Here is a 21711-nt window from a genome sequence, read left to right as displayed (position 1 = left end):
GAAGACTAGGAGAGCATATGATCACGATGGACTAGGAGATGGTAAAGAAAGCCATTGACAGGATGAAGACTAGGATCACGATGGCCTGGTAGTAGAGCATTTTATACATGCCAAAGATCTGCTTGCAGAGCTTCTAGCAGCGATGTTTTGTCCACTATCATACCTATCTTCAAGTCAGGTGACCCTATGGAGCCTGAGAATTACCGCACTATCATGATTGGACACACATTGGCACAGTTGTACGCATACATCCTTGAGTAGCAGTTGAGTAGATGGGCAGAGAGAGGGTGTACGAGCAGCAGGACAGGCGGGTTTCAAGAGAGGTTTCTCTACTCTTGATTATATTCTGACACTTAGAGCCATCACGTGGGAGATGGCTCTATTGTTGCTTTGTGGATTTCCGCAAAGCCCTCGATATAGTGCCCAAAGCTATATTGATGCGCAGATTGCAGGAGATGGGGGTACCCAAAGAGTTGATTTGGGGGATCATGACTCTATACAAGTCAATAGTGGGGCATGTATGCACTCTAGAGGGAACATGTGATTTGGTTCACTCCACTATTTGGATGAAACAAGGTTGCCCACTATCTCCTACACTATTTGGCATGTATGTGGATGAGGTAGCTGACTACATTGAGAGGGATGGTGATAGAGAAGCACAGTTAGCACGGACATGGATCCCACTACTGTTATATGTTGATGATATTGTGCTGATTTCCGACTCCCCGGAGGGTATGCAACGTCATTTAGATGCCTTGTACACATTTACTCACGATAGTGGACTGTCTGTTAACCTGGGGAAAACCAAGGTTATGGTGTTTAACACCACACCACAGTGAGGTGTGGTCAGGAAGTCAGCACCCACTTTTACATATGGCCAGGAGACGGTGGAGTATATAGATGCATACAGTTATCTTGGGGTAGTCTTCAGTGAACCAGTGTTTTCATTGAGGAGAGCAGCAAAGACTAGATACAGGAGAGCTTGTCATAAAATCTAATATCTAACCCAAATGATTTTCTCATATTAAACTGATCATTTAATGTGGGAGAATAAATGCGAACAAGGGTTAGAATATAGACATGTGCTTATGGATCTGTCTCAACACGGGACCAAGGTTAAAAGAGGTCCAAATGAGAGATGGTATGTTAAAGAGCAATGCTACCTAATGGAGCTTAAAGACCGTAGGGTCAGCTTCGTTAAAGGCCTCCAAAAGTTAGTGTTCAAAAGTCCTTTGACCTTAGGCAAGCTAGGGCTGACTTTGAGGTGTGTATCATACCCAAGCATGAGGTGCTTGTTGGCTTGCTAAGTGTTAGTGGGAACCTTACCCAAAAGCTTGAGGTGCTTTTCACATGCTTAAATGACTAAAGTTCTTGAAGTATTTAATTCAAAGATAACTTTCAAGAGGCATCAATGTTTCCATGCTTGATTGACTAAGTCCTTGAAGTATTCAATTCAACCAAATGACTTAATAAGCATAAAAGACACATGTTCAAATGATCCTTCACATGTGCCCCTCATGATGTGCTTGAATGCTATTGGATAGGTTTTAAAGGGGTCCAATGAGAATTAGATACATAAAAATAAATAATTAAGTTCTTTCTCTCAAAGAGGAAAAAGAGGACACATGTCCAAATGAAATAATAAAATAATAAGAGAGAGAGAGAGAGAGGTGGACCAAGCATGAGAGAGAGTATACTCTTCCACACACACACACATATTCTCTCATTGTGTGGAGTGCAAAATGCAAGAGCTCCATCTCCTTCTCCAAGCTTGTTGAGAAGTGGAGAGCCTACACCAACGCTCTTGGCTATGGAATGCAAATCCAACCAAGAGCCATGTTTCAATGCTTAAGTTGGCCATCTTCTTCATCTTCATTACTATGCTATTATGCTATGCTAAGCAAGAAGAGTGATGATAAGTGAGGAACTATTTCTTTCTCCTATGGATGATTCTTCTTCCTCGTCCCTACCCTCATTCCCCGTTAGCTCTCTCCACCTTCGAAGGTGTTTGAGGCATTGGGATTGAGGCTTGGGATAGTTAATGCTTTTTGCAAAGTTTATGTTAAGCTCGTGAAGCATGAAGCTTTCCATCTTCATAGCATCACCAAGGTCACAAGGAACACAAAGATTATATTGTAACAAGTCTCTCTTGATGGGAGAATCTATAATACAAACGTCTTTTGGAGGGGGGATGGGCTCCAAGTAAATCCGATCCTCAACTATTGTCATATTCTCTAATACTCTCTCTCTTGCAAAAATATTGTTCATGCCAAGTTAATTAAGTACTATGTTCATGTTGCTACCATCAATTAAATTCACCCTCCTAGTTCTCAAAGTAATCTCACAAAAATGCTCACTCTAATTCTCTTAATTTCGCTATTCTCAAAGTTCATAGGCCATTTCCATTACAGAGCTTATACAACCTTGGGAGGATTGGAGAAGGTGTGTTAGTAGGTTCAGTTTGAAGAACCTCGAACAAAGCCGTGGCTTTTTGACACTCTAGTGGCTTCAACTATGCTTTATGGGGGCTCAAATTTGGGGATCCTCAGTGGACCACCATGGAAGATCTGGTAAAACTGATGGATGGAGATGTATGGAGAGGCCTCTGGGGCACCACATAGTGACATCATAGAGAGAGGCTGATCTTGCTGCATTAGATCATTGGTAGGAGGAGGGTCTCATGATCGAGTCCTTGGCGGATTTTTGGGGGTGCTCATGCAGCCAAGGAAAGTCACGATGTTCCAGTGGTTAGTTGCCCACCGAGCTATAGCAATTGGGACATTAGGAAAATATGAACCCCAAAAGGGCCCTTTTTTTGGCCCTTTAGGTCAAAGATGCTTTTGGAATATACTCTCTACACCAATGAGAATGGTCGTGTGGCCACAGTCCCACCAGTTTTAGCATTTTTTCGAATGGCCATAACTTGAGTATTTTAACTTCAAATTTGTCAGACAATAGTGCATTTGGATTGCATTGCCGAGCTCTTTCCATAGATAAGTTACATGATATAGTTTTGAGGTACATTGATATGGGCTATCCATGCCCCCCCTTTTATGTCCTATTGTTGACTAAAATCTGATTGGTTGCTCTTACAAGGCCCCCTTGAGGTTCATATTTTCCCTAATGAATTGGTTGGTGCACAATGACTAGTCTGCGGTATGCGCCACCTGTGACCATCCACTTGAGACCCAGTGCCACTGTCTGTGGGACTGCCCCATGGCACAACAGGTTTGGATTCAGATTCTTTGGCTGATGCCTACACTTTCCACAGCCAGGGGTGTTGCAGCTTGGTCCAGTCACAAGCCCAGCACTTCGTTCTGAGATGGCTTCAGTCAGCAGGATGATTGTGATTCAATAGGGCTGGCCTACACTCCAGCCCGTCACAGAGCGTGTACCTCAAGAGTGAGTAGAGATAGAGAGTGTTGTTGGGAGCTCATCTGCAGCCTGACATTGTGGTTCATCTGATGCTTCCGCATCTTTGAGGCTTGACCCGTCTTGCCTGCAGAGACTGTACATGACATCTGGCTGGAGCTGATCCATACACTGAGGGGACAGCTTGAGAGATTTCAAGACAGCTCCAACCACATGCAAGAGCACTGTGAGGCCTTCTTACGACTTTTGCGACTAGGGCCTTTGGTTCATGGAGCGTCTAGATGGCAGTACCGCCCACCAATGTGTTGTTTCCTCCTCCCATATCCTGATTTAGCCAATTTTGTACATATCTTACCTTTTCATTGGGAGAGTCTCCCCACCTTTTGATGTAGCCCTCTCTAGCAGGGGCAGGTTGTAGCCCATTGGGCAGTGTCCTTAACTAATGGAAGGATCTTTTTCTTGGAAAAAGAAATAAAAACACTGCCCAGTGGAATCGTAGCAGTCTCTTGGTTGATGAGTCTAAGCTCTTGAGCTGTCGGGTGCCAGAGGAGGTAACATCTTGAAATCAAATTCTGCAACTTGTTGAAGAGAAAACGTAAATATTCTTCTCAATCCATAGCCATAAGGAAAACAAACTCAATACTTTCAACACTTGGACTGAAGGAAGAGTTCATACTTGAGGGAGTGCTGGAGCTCCACTCCCAGATGCACTAGCCCCTCAACTAGGCGTCCCTTGCGGTATGTCTTTATATTGATTTTCTCAGATATACACTTGTTGGGAGGAGCCACCCTCAAATCTTTGCATGAAAATATATTGCCCCTAGGCACTAATTTGTAGGCTCTTGGTCTGTTGCTTTTACATGAACTAAAAGGTCTAGAAGTCAACTGCATTTGAAAACTGGCATCCCCAAAAGTTTAGAAATCAACTTCTTTTAATACCGATGCCCAAAAGCAACTCAGTGTCTCAAGCAGCGACACCTGCATTGTTTGTAGAGATGCCAAATTCAGGCACACTGAGACTCAGATTGATTCTTTCGGTTGTGCTCAGGCTTGGCTCATCCTTCTTTCTTTCAGTCCAGTGCCGGCATACCACGTCATCTAGTTGTGACACTAGACCTAAGAAAATTTCAAATAAGCCTTTGAACCTTGCCTTTACAGGAACTCAAATAGATTCAGTGACGTACCACATCATCGCCAAAAGATTAAACTACCTTCACACAGCTATTTTTGGGGCACAAATTTCAGCAACCCCTCATTTTGTGAAGCAGGGAGTATCCTAGAGTGCAAGGTGGTTCATCATGTGAAGCAATGCAACCTTTAGTTCTTCCCAGAATGCACGAAAAAATCTCAGCTAAAGGCTATCATAATCTAGAGATTTTCATGCTATAATCACTAAGTGCCTCCATTCAGAACGCTTATTATTTAGTTTCCGAAGATGGGACACTTGTCACATAGCTTCCAAAGGAGAAACAAGTGTAGGTCACTTGTCACACATGCTCCACCTTTTTGACATGTGGTTGGTGGACACTTGTCTCAATGCTATCTCACTTGACCCTTCTAATTCATGAGGCAACTTTATCTATAAACACAACCATTTTTTCCCCTTGGTTAATCATCACCCCTTTGCTGAAAGATTCCCCCTTAACATCAGTCAAGAAAGCCGTCTATGCTGCCGCTACCATCTTCCTCTACATCTTTGAGGATCGTCCTCTCTCTATCTCTGACTTGCTTCTTTTAGGGCAGCAACCTAAACGGTTGAAATTTCATCCTTTGTTTTAAGTTCAAGCTATCTCTACCATGCAAGGAGCTAAGAGGGTGGAGTAACCTCATGGATGGGCTGAGTTTCTCACTTGTACAGAGGTCAAGCAAAGACTACTTTTGTTGTTTGTTGTCATCTCGAGTGTGTACTTTAGATCACTCTCTGGGTTGATTGTGACTGAGCTCAATCCTGAGGTTCTGCGGTTGAGCAGAATTAATTTCCTTTGGGGGGTTGCCCATCCTCAACCCTAAGTGTGTCTCTTTGGTCGTTCGTGTGAACAATGTGATTAAGTTGACTTTGAGTGGTGAACATGAAATAAGCACTCTAGATTGTTCCAGGCACTTCCAATGTGCCATAAGGCATTTTTACATGTGCAATGCCTTGCATTTGCTAGGAAGCATGGAGGCCCTTAAGCGGGTATAGAGCAGCAGGCCTCATCTGTTAGAGGCTTATGAAGGGTTGGATTAGCCATTTTTAATGGTTGCGTAAATCATGCATTTTACCGCTTGATTTATCATTATCAAGAGAGCTTGATGTTTCTCATAAATCAATTACCTTATGGGCCTGATTTCAGTGTATCACTGCACCATGTCTTTGTTTGTTGCCAGTGTCCTTTGGAGATGCCTCATATGCCATCTTTTATAATCATGTGTGATCATCTGCATACAGGTAAGTGGTAACAAAGCTTTTCCTAGCAGTGTTAATATACTCATACATTTGTAAAGCAACAGTCTTGCAGCCAAACAAACCAAGGCAACAAAAGAATGATTATCAAGATGGCTGTTGTTTATGGGTAGCAAGTTGCAACCAATTGTGAGGTAGTGGCAGTTCACGATTTTGCATGCCAAAATGCAAGGAGAGTCATAGCGGCACAAACGTCGTGGATGGCCAATCCACACCTGACAAGTGAAGACGTCATAAGGAGCTGAATGATAGTAACAGGAGCATTTAAAACAGGAGACAAGTGTAGACGTCATAAGGAGCTGAATAATAGTAACAGGAGGCGTTTAAAACTGACTGATTTTTTCCCTGCTTCTATATGTTAATGCTGTGACAGCTCCTATTCTCTCATCAATGGCACACTCTGTGTTTAATTGAAAATACCTGAGAAGAATAAGCACGCGTCTTTGGCAATGCCTCTTTGAGGTACTTGCCTAGTTGTGAATGGGTAAACCTTTGCTTTAAATACTCACATGCTCTTGTCAGCAGGTACTACTTGGAGATTATGCTCATTCCTCGCGTGGATAAGAAAATCAAGGTTCTCAACTTCAAGTCTCAAAGCAGCCTCCTTATTCAGCAAGTACGTCATTGTGTACACAAGCCGTACGACTTTGTGCAACTTGATGAAGTTGTCCTGCCCTCATCGAGAAATTTTTGCATCTGTTTACTTGGCCTTGCATATTGAGGTTTTACTCCAGATAAACAGCCAGGCTAACCAATATTTTGCTTTACAGTGCTCAATGTAGTGGTTGAGACTTTCAGAACACGTAAGAAAAATTATTTTCCATAATCGTATTGAGAAGACTAGGCTATCCCCCCACTGTTTGGCTTGAGATCTGAGCATTAATAACAGGCTTCAAATTACTCATTGTCATGAGACTCCATTGGGGCACAAACAGAGTCTCTTGCCTTGTCTAATTCAAAATGCAGCCTTGCATGTTCAGAGTCATGCAAAGTAATCCCTTGTGAAACTCTACCCACCCTTATCCACAGGGAAAACCACAAAAGACAATTTTGTATTTATAGGGTTAGTCAACAATTATCCTTGCATACGTTGGAGGAGACTAACATACAGGGCTGCCTCCCTGAATGCTGTCTACTTTGTCTAATATTGATGCCAACAGAGTTGATAGAAAATTAAAGCAAGAAACAGAAGAAGTGAGGACTCACAAGGGATCTTTGCATATTTTTCCAGATTAAGCAAGACCTCCTCCTGCTACAAGATGCATGTGCAGAGCTGAAAGGAAGTGAAAAGTTTGTTAGGCTTTTGGAGGCAGTTCTGGTTGTTGGAAATTATCTTAATGGTGATAGTAGCAGAGGACATGCGAAAGGGTTTAAGTTAGATGCACTCCTAAAGCTAATGGATGTCAAGGGTTCAAATTGTCAAACAACTCTTCTGCACTTCGTTGCAGCAGAGCTTGTCAAGGTGGATGAGCAGGTAGGTTACGAGTCCTTTCTTTTGTCATGGGTAATGTGTGAATCACACAAAAGATGTATAAAGGTCATTTTGAGCACAAAGCTACATGTCTAAGGTATTGCAGAAACCGAGCAACTGCCTAGCTGAACTAGAAATTCATCATCAGAAAGACTTGATGCAATAAAATCCAGGAATCTCTGTGCCACTTGAAGAGTATCTTGTTGAAAAAAGAAAGGTGAGACATAGCAACGAAGCAGACGATGCAGGCACCAATTATATTCCTATTAGTCAATTGTGCTACTGGAATACCTCCCAAAGCAAAAACAAAATGAGAGGAACTGTTTGGGTTGGGTGTTTACTATTTTGAAACAGTCAAGGTCGTGGTTACCATTCTAAGGCTAAACAGTCAAGGTCGCGGTTGCATCATGCATGCGGTCTCACACAGTTTTTCCCATACGTGTATGGAAAGAATACCATACTTTGGCAAGCGTATGGAAAACAGGCGTATGATATCACATTCCATACTCCACCTACAAGTTCTTTGAAAAACACTTTTGAGGCCCAACTTGGGATGCTTTTGGCCTTTGGGAAGATGGTATGGGCTTATTATAGCTTCTAGCCTAGAGTAATCTTCTCTTGGCTTGGATAGTAGAGGACTTGATACTAGAAAGGGCAAGCTTTGTGTGCAATTATTACAATCTATTGTTTGTTTATTAAATTATGTCAATTTGGAACGGTTAAAGTAGGACATTACTTTATGTTTTTGTCTTGAGTAGGCTAGGGTCACATATGGTTCAGCCGAGGCCAGAAAATCATACTTTTTCCATACTTTCATACCCGTATGGGTATGGCAAACGTGTGGTAGAGGACTCCGTAGTGGGCTTTGTCGATCTTTAGGCTGCCTTGTGTGTGTCATGTAGTAGGAACAAACCCACCCAAGCTCTGGGCACGAAGACTCTTGAACTCGCTGGACAGTCTAGACCCACTGGACCAGACTCGACTAGACCACTCCAGCTAAACCAGGGCGAGAGACTAGACTAGCTAGTCCAAGTTGGACGAGGGCGAAGACCAGTAGACCAAGCTGGAGGAAGGCGAAGGTCGTTTAGACCAGGCTAGACCTGATGAGTCTAGACCAGCAGACTAGGCCAAGCAAGAGACTAAACCAGCTAGTTTCTCGACCATGTACGCTTAGTATAGTGAGGCTTCAGTTGAGGTCCCACAGGGCATACCAAAAATGAGAGTATTTGTAGCAGGAAAAGTGTGCCGTGCTCTCTACTGCGGGTGCTCCTCAGTGCAGTGTGCAAGAAACCTCACTCCAACAGAACGAAAACACTATAGAGCAATGGAACAAAGCAAACACAAAAGACATGACGGTAGACTCCAAACTCAATGGAACTAGACTAACTCATGGAACCCATATAGACTTTGACTGGCAGCACACTCAGCTCCATGCCAAGGACTCACTTGTACTATGGGGGTGTGTAGCGCGGATAGTGTGTCGTGCTCTCTACAGTGGGTGGTCCTCAGTGCAATGTGCGTGATAATCTCACTTAAACAGACTGAAAAGAAAGGAAACAATAGACATCAACAGAGCTCACAAAGACACAACAACAGACCAGAACATATGACTCGACTATCTCAAAGAACTGATACAGACTCTGGCGTGGCAGCACACTCAGCTCCAGCCCAGGACTCACAGGTACAACGGGGGTGTCGAGGCTCAGATGTGCCGGGAAGGTGAAGACGTGCTCTGTGTATAGACTCACTCTAGACGACTACGTCCAGATCAGATGTGAAGAAGATGATACCGATGACCCAACATCTGCTACCCATATGTATAATCATAAAGAGCCTCCAATGGCTCATAAATGTCAGCCATCTAAATCTATCTCCAACTGATAACTGAGTGGTGGTGACCTGGCCACGATGTCCACTAGACCACCGTCCATATCCCCTGCCACGTGTCACTGCCCAGCCAAGAGAGTCCGTCCAGTCCGGTGTGAACCAGCCTCAGCTAACTGTAACTTGTGTCTTGTGAAAGTAACACTGTAGCCTGCTACAGGTTGCCCGCCACAAGACCGCTCACCGTCTCGGTGAGAGGAAATACTGAAAAACTTTGAAAGAAAACCACTAGGTACCGCATCTGTACATCTTGCTTGAAGCAGGTTCTAGGCCCCACCATGATCTTACATGCCTCAAAAGTGGAGTTAAAAAACACTTTATGCTTGCCAACATTTTAAACCTTTGAATAGGAAGGAACAAGTATGATTGCATAGTCCAAGAATCCCAATTGGCAAAACCGAATGAGCTCGGTTTGGATCCTTTGCATCTTTCCTCCATAACCATAGTGAAATTTAAGGACAAGGAGTTGCACATGCTTGTTGATGCAACTAGCTCCATCAAATTGAAAAGAGGATCACAGCATTAGAGGATGAGAAAAGGTCCTGATTGCCAAATCAAGTGAGGATGAAGTGAAGATTACCTCTGAGGTATTTGACTTGCTTGTGAAGGCAAAAGCTTTGGAATTGAAACAGGCATTAGCGGCTAAAAACTTGAAGGTAAATCATGCTTTGATTACTTGCAAGGAAGAGAAAACCAACTCGTTGAAGCTCGATACAACGGATTCCAAGAATTGATTGCAGCTGGGGAGGAGGTTTCTCTGCACAACACAGCTGAGCTGCTTGCCAAATGCAGTCAACACAAAAAATTTACTTGAATGCTTTATTAGACAGTACTGAGAGGGTGAAGAGCTTGCGCAGAGAAGCTCGACGTTGGCCTGCAGCAGGCGCTGAAGGTCAGAGGTTCAGGCATCCAATCAATCCTCAGCAGCATCAGCCCGTGGCAGCGAGGGCGAGGGAGAGAGAGGGGGACGAGGGCTGGATAGGGGGGCGAGGGGGTGTGAATGGGTGGGTAGGGGCGAGGGAGAGAGAGGGGGACGAGGGCTGGATAGGGAGGGCGAGTGGGTGTGAATGGGTGGGTAGGGGCGAGGGTTGGTGAGGGGGTGAGTAGGAGCCAGGGGGTGTGGTGAGGGGGTGGGTAGGGGCCAGGGGGTGTGGTGAGGGGTGGGTAGGAACGAGGGCTAGTGAGGGGGGCGAGAGCTGGTGAGGGGGTGGGTAGGGACGAGGGGAGGGAAAATTTGGGTAGGGGCGAGGGAGGGAGGGCGAGGGCGAGGGCAAGTGAGGGGGAGAGGGTAGGGGCGAGGGGGTGTGGTGAGGGGTGGGTAGGGGCAAGGGAGAGAGAGGGGATGAGGGCTGGTGAGGGGGTGGGTAGGGGCGAGGGGAGGGAAAATTTGGGTAGGGGCGAGGGAGGGAGGGCAAGGGCGAGGGCAAGTGAGGGGGAGGGACTAAGGGCGAGGGGTGGTGAGGGGGACTAGGGACGAGGGCTGGTGAGGGGAAGGGACTAGGGCGAGATGGGGGTAGGGGGCGAGGGGGTGTGAGGGGGAGGGTAGGGTCGAGGGCAAGGGAGGGGGTGGGTAGGGGCGAGGGGGAGGGGGAAATTGGGTAGGGGCGAGGGGTGAGTAGGTAGGGGCTAGGGGGGGAGAGTGGCGAGAGCTTTGCAGGGGGGCGAGGGTGAGTAGGCAGGGGCAAGGGGGAGAGAGGGGCAAGAGCTGGGCAGGGGAACGAGGGGGAGAGAGGGCGAGGGTGAGTAGGGGGACGAGGAGTGGCGGGGGATGATGGAGCTCACCTGCAGCTGCTCTCGCCCAGCTCCACCTCCACCAGCCTGCAGTTGACCGCTTAATCTTCTTGCTACAGTCGCACAGGCGATCATCATGCTATGGATCATGTGCCTACGGAAAGCAACAATTGTAGCTGCTGAACAACTGAATGCAGGAGCCAGCACCAATGGAGGAGGGCCTACCACCAGGAGCCTACAGCAGCAGTGGACACCATTAGTGCCTGCTCTCTTTTGTTTTGGTGAGATTCTTGTAGATGATGGGAACAACAATGTTCGGCGCTCTTGATGATCTCTTTGCCACAACTGTGAACCTTAAGGATGTGGGCATTCTGATTGTGTGTAGGGTCGAGGGGATAGGGGCAAGTAAGGAGCACACAGCTATCATGAGCAAGACAGCTATCATGATCTTGGAATTCATCTTGTAGGACGGGCTCTGTGAAGGGAGTTTGCTAGACACAGAGGAGAGCTTTGTTATGGTCGGAGAAGCAGACACCAAAGGGGTTGATGTTTGAGGGGGGGTGAACTCCTGTAGAGGAGATTTCATACTGCTTCTATGCTTCTTCATAGGCTCAGGTGGCTCATTAGGTTTAGTTACTGTGGAAACATTTGAAGAGGGTGTACCTTCAGGCAAAGAGTGAATAGAGACTCCATAACAAGGCATAGATTTGGTAGCCTCCAACCACTCCATCAGATCTTCGTCTGACCCTTCAGGTGTAGTAAGTTGGTCTTGTTCAGGGTTGGTGTCCATTGACAAAGAAACTTGCTACACCACTGGATCCATACCTCCTTCTAAGAGAATGGGTTGCATCGGGGAGCCAGAAGTATGTATCCACATTGTGTTGTTTCCCCAATCATGAAGTGCTTTAGTGTGTCGCAGCCATTGTCTTCCAATGAGCAAAGGAAATCCACCCTCAACCTGGGGAAGACGAACCACAACAAAATCCAAGTTAAATGTAAAGTCTTGTACTTGTAGAGGCACATTGTCCACGATGCCCACTGGGTATACTGTCTGTTGGTCGGCCAATGTAACTGTGAAGGGAGCAGGGCGAGTAGCTGTAGACCTAGAGCTAACATAGTGAACTCGGGCATCAGGTTGATGCCAGATCCACAATCCACTATCACTCCCGAGAATTGTCGACCCAAAACGGACACTGTCAGGCGAGGGCTTCTATAATCAGTGAGTGGAGCAGCGGGATTGGATATCATATAGGACTCTGACGGTCGCACTGGGAGGTGCCCGCCACTAGGACCTGCTCCAGGGTAAAGTGACTGAATAACTGCAAGGGTGTCACTTTGAAACTCGCATCTAGCCGCAACATGTCATAGAGGGACACTTGTTGAAAAGTGTTCTTCAAGACTGACTCTGCTGTAAGCTTTTTCTTGTTCTACCAGTGGTTTCTCTGGTACCTGGATCTTTTGTAGATCTGAAACTGCTTCCAAAAAAGCCTCATCAATATCGGAGAGCAAAGATTTGGATTCCTTCATGGCGCTGGGGGATGGCTTGTTAACAGCTGTAGGCAGGGTATCCACTGGTGACGCGTGGGGGAGTTGAACTTGCTGGAATGCTAAGACCGAAAGCGGCTCTCTGGGCCCGGGTGAGAACGCCCGTTGGCTCCTCTGCCAACTGTAGCTGCTTATTTTGAGGGGTAACCACGTGGGTAGAAGGGGGCGGCTGAGAAACGGTGCTAACTGCTATTAGATTGAGCTTGAAAAAGGCAGACTCATTCTGGCTTTAACTCGGGTTCGAAGCCGTGGATCCACGAACTTTAGGGCAATCCTTACTGTAGTGATCCTTCGTTTCAGGGCAATGACGGCACGGAGGGGACCCTTCTGGCAGGAGGCATTTGCTTTGGTAATGCCCATATTCCCCGCATCTGTAGCACAAAATGGGCCGATTCAATGGGCGAGTCGAAGGGCGAGGTGGTCCTTGCTCCTGGTGCATATAGTTGGAGATGGAAGCATAGAAGCTTTGAGGTGATGAGGGAGCATGGGTATACCGTATGGTAAAATCTCTGAGAGGGAAAAGTGCTCTGCATACCTTGCATAGGAGGGGCTGCCAATAAAGGTGGCATGTGGTGTGGATGGCCACAGGGAGAAACCATATTGGATGCCGGAGCTGCCCCTTGTTGAAGAGTATAACCAAGGCTTTGCTGTATTTGTCGCAATCCCTTGAGGTAGTAGCAATTCTTGTCCTCATGACTAGACTTTTCACAAAAGTGGCTATAAAACCGAAGGGGACAGTCCTGTGGAGGGTGTCCTGGAGAGCGGCATGAGCTGCACCATACCATAGCCTTAGTCTCCTGCTGAGACCTAAGCTCTTCTAGCTCTCTCTTTATTTGATCCAAAGCGTCGTGATGTGGGGGCTTCTCCTGTCTAAGAGAGATTGCTTTCTCTTCTTGGAGAGCGCGTTGTAGTTTTAGGGCTTCAAGTTCTCTGCGCAAAGAAGTCAATGGATCAGCAGGACTACTTTCCGGAAACATAGAGGGAGTCTCTATGTGAGGGGAGTTGTTGAATAGCTTCCTAGCCCTCTCTATCCTAGTAGCAGCTGCGATGAACTCCTCCAGAGTGGCATCGGGTCGGAGACTTTCTCGGAGTTTTTGCTGAGAAGTTTTGGGGAGCGCCTTCTCCATCCACTTCTTAACCATGAATTCATTGGGTTGCTGAGGAAGCTTGGCAACCAGAGACTTGGTTTTAGTCATAAGCTCTGCAAAAGTCTCCTCTGGCTGGAGCACCGTGTTGGCCAACTCATCCAACACCTTCTCCTTTTAGTCACCTGGCCTGAAAGCTGCACAGAATTGTTGTCTTAAGGCTGCCCAAGTTGCAAAATGGTTCTCTGCAAACTGGCTGTACCATTTGTCTGCTAAGCCATCCAAGGTGGATGGAAAGAGTACCAAATAAGCATCTTCTCTGTTAAGACCCCGACCCCTATAGAGAGATACAAACCTCCTTGCATGGTCATCAGCATCTTCTGAAGAGAGTCCTTTGAAGGTAGGGAACTTGATGTTTACCTTGGCCAAAACACTAGCCAACGCCTCCATGGCCCCTTGCTGAGCCTGTTGCTCAATAGCCTGCTGTAGCAGAATAGGAGAGATCTTTACTGGAGAAGGTGATCTGGAAGATGTGGAACTGGATGAAGGAATGGGTGATGTCGTATGTGGAGGTATGGGTGATGAGGTTGATGGACTTCTACTAGGTACCAAAGGTCGTCTTTTGTTATAGTACTTCAGAGGGCTCAGTAGTGTGCTTTGACGCTCGATTGACCGCCTTGTATGTGTCATGCAGTGACCACCAATCCAACCAAGCTTAGGGCAAGAAAACATTGAACTGGCTGAAGACTAGTCTAGACTCTACTAGACGAGGCAAGTGACTAGACCAGGCAAACGAGGGATGAGGAGGACTAGACCAGGGACGAGGACTAGACCAGGGTCGAGGAGGTCTAGACCAGAGACAAGACCAGGGCGAGAGATGACTAGGGCGAGAGGACTAGACCAGTTGGACCAGGCAAGAGGAGAACAGTGCAAGGCAAGGTAGGTGAAGCTAGATAGACCCAACTACCTTCAAGGTTTGCACCTCACAGAGTGAGATTTCAGTTGAGGTCCCACCGTGATCGCCAAAATGAGAGCACCTATAGCGTGGATAATGTGTCGTGCTCTCTACAATGGGCGGTCCTCAGTGCAATGTGCGTGACAATCTCACTCAAACAGACTGAAAAGAAAGGAAACAATAGACATCAACAGAGCTCACAAAGACACAACAGCAGATAGAACATATGACTCGACTATCTCAAAGAACTGATACAGACTCTGGCATGGCAGCACACTCAGCTCCAGCCTAGGACTCACAGGTACAACGGGGGTGTCGAGGCTCAGATGTGCCGGGAAGGTGAAGACATGCTTTGTGTATAGACTCACTCTAGACGACTACGTCCAGATCAGATGTGAAGAAGATGATACCGATGACCCAACAGCTGCTACCCATATGTATAATCATAAAGAGCCACCAACGGCTCATAAATGTCACCCATCTAAATCTATCCCCAACTGATAACTGAGTGGTGGTGACCTGGCCACGATGTCCACTAGACCACCGTCCATATCCCCGGCCACGTGTCACTGCCCAGCCAAGAGAGTCCATCCAGTCCGGTGTGAACCAGTCTCGGCTAACTGTAACTTGTGTCCTGTGAAAGTGACACTGTAGCGTGCTACAGGGTGTCGAGGCTCCAACTGTGTAGGGAGAGTGCAGATGTGGAGTGCTAGACTCAACACAAGACTCTAGACTCATAGAACATCTATATCACATACGACAACTAAGACCATTGAGCATTTATACAACCATAAAGAACAACCAACGGCTAACAAAATTTCCTTGAGAACCAGCTACATCTATCCCCGAATTGTGGTGGTGGTGAACTGGCCTCGGTGTCTCACTAGACCACCACTCCCTGTCTGCCACGTGTCAGTACCTAGACAAGAGTTGTGAACCTAGGACCAACTTTAACTACCTGCCTAGTGCAAGTGACAGTGTAGCCCATTGAGGAGGGCAGGTCACATGGGAGACGGATTTATTGTAGCTTTGTGGATTTCCGCAAAGCATTTGACATGGTATCGAGATCTCGATTGATGCGCAGACCGCAGGAGATGGGGGTGCCCATATGTTGATTTGGGGGATTATGGCTCTATACAGATCAGTGATGGGATATCTGATTTAGTTCACTCCATCATGGGGTAAAACAGGGTTCTCCCACTCAATTTGGTATGTATGTTGATGGATAGAGGTGCCCAGATGGCAGGGACATGGATCCCATTGTTGTTATATGCTGATGATATTGTGTTGATCTCTGACTCACTAGAGGGTATGCAACGACAATTGAATGCATTACATAGTTTTGCAGAGGATAGTGGATTGTCTGTAAACCTTGGTGAAACCAAGGTTATGGTGTTTAACACCATACCACAGTGGCTTAGGAGATCAACACCGACTTTCACATATGGTCAGGAGATCGTAGAGTATACAGATTCATACACTTACCTTGGGGTTGTCTTCACTGGGCAGAGGTTTTCTTTGGGGAGAGCAGCAAAGACTAGATTGACTAGAGCTTATGCGACCTTGGGAGGCTTGGAGAGGATGTGTTCGCAGGTTCACTTCCAGGAACCTCGGACAAAGTTATGGCTCTTTGATACTTTGGTAGCCTCAGCTATGTTGTATGTGATGCAGATATGGGGACCTTCTGTAGGCCAAGATGGTTGGAGTCGTATGGAGAGGCCCTTGGTATCTATGATCTCTCGACTGATCAGAGCCAAGGCCTCCATACTCCACGCTATCATTCGAGCAGAGCTAGCTGCCCTCCTATGGAGATTGAGGTGCTTACCAGATCAGTCTCTTTTGTGCACAACTTGTGGGATACTACTAGAGACAGATATGCTAGACTGGCCCTTGAGTCTTCCATACAGTTAGCTCTTCAGGGAGACACTTCATGCTGGTATGCACAGATGACATTATGGTTTTAGATGCATGGCTTCACCATGGATAGGCTGCCCCCTTTTCAGTACTCTCTTTAGACACCCTCGATGTCTCTTACACGGGTGGAGATTACTAGACTCATTTGTCAGGACCTGATCCAGCTGGATACTAGGAGGACATGGATAGAGCCGCCAGAGGAGTTGGGCACGAAGATGGCTTTCTAAAGAGAGCATCTTCTCCACCTCACAGGAGATGGGTTTGTGATTCGACCCAGCTACATGGATACACATATGTCTCATGGTTTTCAGTGTGCCATTGGTCAGATACGCACATCCTCACATCAGCTGGAGATTGAGACTGGTAGATTCGGAGGGATACCAGCAAACAACAGGATATGCTGCTTATGCCAGCTAGAGCCAGAGACAGAGCTACATTACATATGTCATTGCACAATGTACTATGAGATTCAGGGCCGTTTCCACTGCTTATTCAGAGAGGGTTTCGGTCCTTTCTCTAGGGTAATGAGTTATGAGGATCAAAGATGTCTTGGGCTATATCTACTTGAGTTACACAGATATAGAGACACTTTACTGGGGAGAGCTAGAGAGCGATAGTCCCAGAGACGGATTACAAATTTCTTTTCACTAGATATGGAGAGGAGCAGCCATCACTGCAAAGCTCGGCCCACACTCATTCGATCACTACCGACACTCTCATCGACCGAGCATGGAGCTACGGAGATCCAGACGGCCACGATTGAGGAGAAGGGCTACACAGCATCGACGGAGACTACAACAGAGGATTTGAGCCATACTCTCTCGACATCCAGGGTGCAGATGAGGATGGATTCTAGTAGTAGTAGTAATTTTGTTCTAGTCTTTTTGTACCTAGTCATGGTATGAGATTCACAATTTTGTAACAGTTTGGTCTCATAGGTCATTTTGGCCTTTCGAAGACGTTAATATAACATTTCATTCCATTTCATCTCTCTCTCTCTCTCTCTCTCTCTCTCTCTCTCTCTCTCTCTCTCTCTCTCTCTCTCTCTCTCTCTCTCTCTTTGTACTATCAACATACTCGACGCGCGTGTGGCAGCACAAGAAAGCACGATACATACACTCAAGGATCGCGTGAAGGCTCAAGATGAGGAAATCGCACTACTCAAGAAAGAGCTTGCAGAGGTGCGATCACAGAATGTCCTCGAAGAGGGAGAGCTTCAACCCTCTGCAATTGAAGAGCTTAACACGATTAAGGAACATGGGTAGATGTCATCACAAAGACCCAACAAAATGCAGAAAAGGCCGAAAAATGGATCGAGATTGTCAAGAAAGGGAAAGGCAAGGAAATAATCCCCACCCCCACACCAACCATCATCAACTTGACACTAGAAGAGGAGCAAATGAAACGTGTGCGGGCCTTACACGTAAGGATATGTGGCCTCAAAGACCAAGATAATGTGGAGGAAGAGGTGAAAGAACTCATGACTCTGGTGGGGGTCAACGAGCAGACGCATATGAGGGCCTGGAGAGTGGGCACAAAGAAAAGCGGGAGCAACGGAGAAACCTCGAAGGAAAGGGCACACAGATGGGCCATCTTGCGAAGGCCTGTCCACGGAGGAGGCCTCGACCTACTCCACAGACTCAGCCCCAGCCTGCAAGGGCTGGCCAGCAGCCACAGGCCGAGACACAACGCACACATGCAGAGCCTCCCTCCGAGCCTCAGGCTCCAGCGGAGGAGGGATGGCAGCAAGTCTATGGTCGACGATGGCAGGGGCCACAGAGACAGCCTGGCACTCATAGTGGTCCTCAGGCGCCTGCCCAGCAGCAGTGGGTTCCCACGGGGAACCGTTTCGATCCTCTTAAGCAGGATGACGTCCCTGCTCCAGCCCCCACCTCAGCTTCACCCTCGAAAGCCCCCCCCCCCCCCCCCCCCAAGAGTTCCCCCCCTCCTCATCATCCTCCCCCCCCGCCTCCTGCTCCCGCTGCCTCCTCCCCCCCCGCCCCTCTTCCTCTGCCGCTCCCCCCCGCCCCTCCTCTCCGCCTCTTACCCCTGCTCCTACCTCCCCCCCTCCCGCTCCAGTTCCACAGCCGACCCAGGGGGTAGGGCCATCTCCGACTGCTAGGAGATCTCTTGGCAGCGCCTTTGCCACGAGTCGCTTGGCGAGAGAGGGACAGCCTTTCTTGCGACCCCCTCTACAGGTACAGACGTCTCCTTTTGCAGCTATCCCTCGTGCTCTGACGAGCATCGACTTGCGGCGCCGATGGGACTTCTTCGACTCATAGTTACCCGGTAAGGATTGAATTACCTCCATTCAGCTTAGTCTCAAAGAAACTCCTAAACAACCCCAAACTGCCCCCAAATTTGCTCCCTAACCTGCCGTCAAACTGCACCAAATATGTTCCCCGAACAGCCCTAAATCTACCCCCAAAAGCCCACTTTTTTCCCCCCAAATGCCTACTTTTGCCCGTTCCGCCCCCCGTTTCGCCGTTCCGCCTCGTGTTCCGCCCATTCCGGAACACTGTTCCGGTTACACCCCGTTCTAGAACGGCGTTCCGTTTCCATCTCCGTTTCGGAAATGAGACTCGTCCGGAATGTCATTTCGGAACGTTTGGGCTATGTTCCCCCTGTTCCCTGTTACAGTGCTTCGACTACGACTTCACTCGTTTTCTCAGCGACCCATCAGGAAACCATGAGGCAGCCTGCTTCAGGGTCCATGTTCTGTTCCTTGTAGCTAGGGGGATAGAGGCCTTGGACTCAGCAGTTGGCTTCTCGTTTCCCCTTTGCGGCAAGGACCAGACTGAGTGGACTCTCGACTTAGTGTTGGGGTGGTTACACACACAGGTCCTAGAGTTCTCTCACCCCATGGGAGAACTAGGAGTTACAGACATGCTTCAGACTTTGTGGCCACTGGCCGAGTTTGTGGTGACCCCTCCAAATACAGCAGGATGTAGACACATTGTGGTCTACTTCTTTGCCGATACGCAGTGCTTGCCATGCTATGTACACATTCATGAAGACTCTTGGATAGAGGAGGTTGCTTTACGGAAGGCTCGATCTACTTGGGCTTGGGCCAGGCACTCGTTGTAGTCACGCCTATCTAGAGGACGCTCAGATGCGGATTACTCCCCATCCAAGCCAGCCTCGAAGATAGCACATTTAGCTGCTGCGGCAGCATCTGGTCTCTCTCGCTTTCCATGAGGATCGTCTCATGGAATCTGCAGGGACTAGGGGGGCCCCAGTTTTAGCGTCAACGGGGCCGACTGCGTTAGGAGCTTCAGCGCTGCTTTGTGGGAGGAGAGATTGATCTCCTTATGCTTCAGGAGCACCATCTGTGTGAGAGCCGCATTAGACGTTGTGGTCAGCTCTTGCGTGGACAATATGATACTATTTGGTCAGCTGCTTTTGGACCTAGAGGCATCCAAGGTGGGGTATGTATGACTATTGCGGATTCTTTGCAGCAGGCCATTGTGGGCAAAGGGATTATTGTGCCAGGCAGGGGTTTATCAAGTATCGGCCATACTCAGTGTGCTCCTCATCTTGTGATAGTCTCGATAGGCCCATCTCTTTAACATCTAGCTCCCTAAGCATCTCCTCTGAAGTATCATAAAATACTGTCTGGTGATGGGTAGTCCTAGCATTGAAGTCCCCTAGGATGATAATGTCACCACCCTTGCAAAACCCCTATATGTCATCATCGAGAATAGCGAAGGGAGATTGTCCTCTAGGTGATGCATACATTGACGTACTAGGAGGGAAATAACATATAGCAATGTAGAGGTAGCTGCCTGTCTCTGCCCTCAATCTCACCCACATGTACCTAGCATGCTCATCCCTACGGGCTATTTGTATCAATGGCTGCAGCTCCTCCCTAAATAAAACTGCCACTCCTCCTCCGATCGAGTCTCCTGCCTGCAAGTAGTCTCCCATTTGTATCCGCTCACATCTGGCATGGATTGCCCAGGGGCTTGATGTGTCTTAGAGTAGAAGATGGTGTCCCTCCCAGTGAAACTATCCTCAAAGGTACCTACATCAAAGGCGTACAGATCCATCACAATTCCAGTGGCAACTTTAAGTGTGGTCCCATAGGTCTCGTGCCGTCATGCGGAGCGCCTCTCCATAATAACCACTCGTCCATCCCTGTAGAAAGCCATTTTCCCTTTCTCTCGAGCTGTCCTTATTTCAGGCATAACGTCTTTCATATGGGCAAGCTGTGAGAGTGTGAGGTCATCCCCAAGAAATATCCTCGTTTTCTTTCGGGTGGGACGCACCTTCAAGAAATCCTTCTTCGCTTCTATGGAGGGGAAACGCATGATTAATGCTCTTTCCTTTGAAGTATCCCCCCTTCCTTCTCTCTTCTTCCCCACTCTCCATGCCTTTGTGTGAGTAGCCTCACCACCCATCATGAAGAGAAGTTCCTTGACTTCCTCTTCCACATCATCCCGGTCTTCTAGATCGGTTACTCGTACCTGCAAAGCTCTACTCTTCCTCCTCTGCTCTTCTTCTAATGTCATATTGATGATTGTAGGAGTGGGGATAGATGTTGTTTCTTTCTCTTTCCCTTTCTTGGCAACTTCTATCCATTTCTCGGCTTCATCCACCTTCTTCTGTGTCTTCTTGATCACATCTACCCACGAGGATGTCTTGGCCACATTTTGCTTCTCTTCCTGCTTGATCATCCGTATCTGCTCCTTGATAACTTTGAGTTCCTCTATCATCGAGAGATGGATTTTTCCTTCTTCAAGTGTGCGGCTTGCTCTATCGGCAAGCTCTTGCTTGAGGGGTGAAACCTCCTCTTTAAGTGCTTGAGAGTCCGCCTTGAGTGCTTGGATTTTTGCGTGTAAGTTCCCTTTTTCCATTGCTTGCCAGAAATGAAATGAAATGAAATGTTATATTAAATGTCTTCAAAAGGCCAAAATGACCTATGAGACCAAACAGATATAATCCTTGTGGATCTAATCCAATGTCTGGGTACAAAAATAAAATGAAGTAAAGTGAAAGACAAAACTAAAAGACTCAAATCGTCAGCCTGAAAATCATCATCATCATCATCCATGTCCGAGGATGCCCGGGCCCATTTCCGGAGACTCAGCAGCCATCTGTTTCGTGTGTTTGTAAGAGCTGATGATGGGCATGACAGAGTCCGTCATACACTGGAGGAAAGCTTTCCCTGCGTTTATAGACTTCCCACAATTCTGTACAAAATTCCACACTAGGTATTCAAGCAAACCAAGCGTTGTACACCAGTCCACAGTTCTGTACAAGTACAGAGACGCTTCACACACGCGCGCGTGCACACACACACACACACACA

General features: G+C 47.4%; 1 protein-coding gene across 4 annotated transcripts in view; it reads left to right on the top strand.

The window, feature by feature from the left end:
• LOC147447619 (uncharacterized) overlaps positions 1-21711 on the top strand; it is a 54933-nt gene that overhangs the window by 31321 nt on the left and 1901 nt on the right. For 3 of the 4 annotated variants that reach the window (XM_086523343.1, XM_086523342.1, XM_086523341.1), the window contains 2 exons: positions 6341-6431; positions 7047-7289. In XM_086523343.1, the coding sequence (XP_086379469.1) occupies positions 6341-6431; positions 7047-7289 (334 nt within the window). The remainder of the gene's footprint in view (positions 1-6340; positions 6432-7046; positions 7290-21711) is intronic. The other variant, XM_086523344.1, reaches the window with a different exon arrangement.

Source organism: Adiantum capillus-veneris, chromosome 11 (assembly GCF_014529385.1).
Source record: "Adiantum capillus-veneris isolate H3 chromosome 11, ASM1452938v2, whole genome shotgun sequence".
Lineage (NCBI taxonomy): Eukaryota > Viridiplantae > Streptophyta > Polypodiopsida > Polypodiales > Pteridaceae > Adiantum > Adiantum capillus-veneris.
This window is presented reverse-complemented; position numbering and strand designations above follow the sequence as displayed.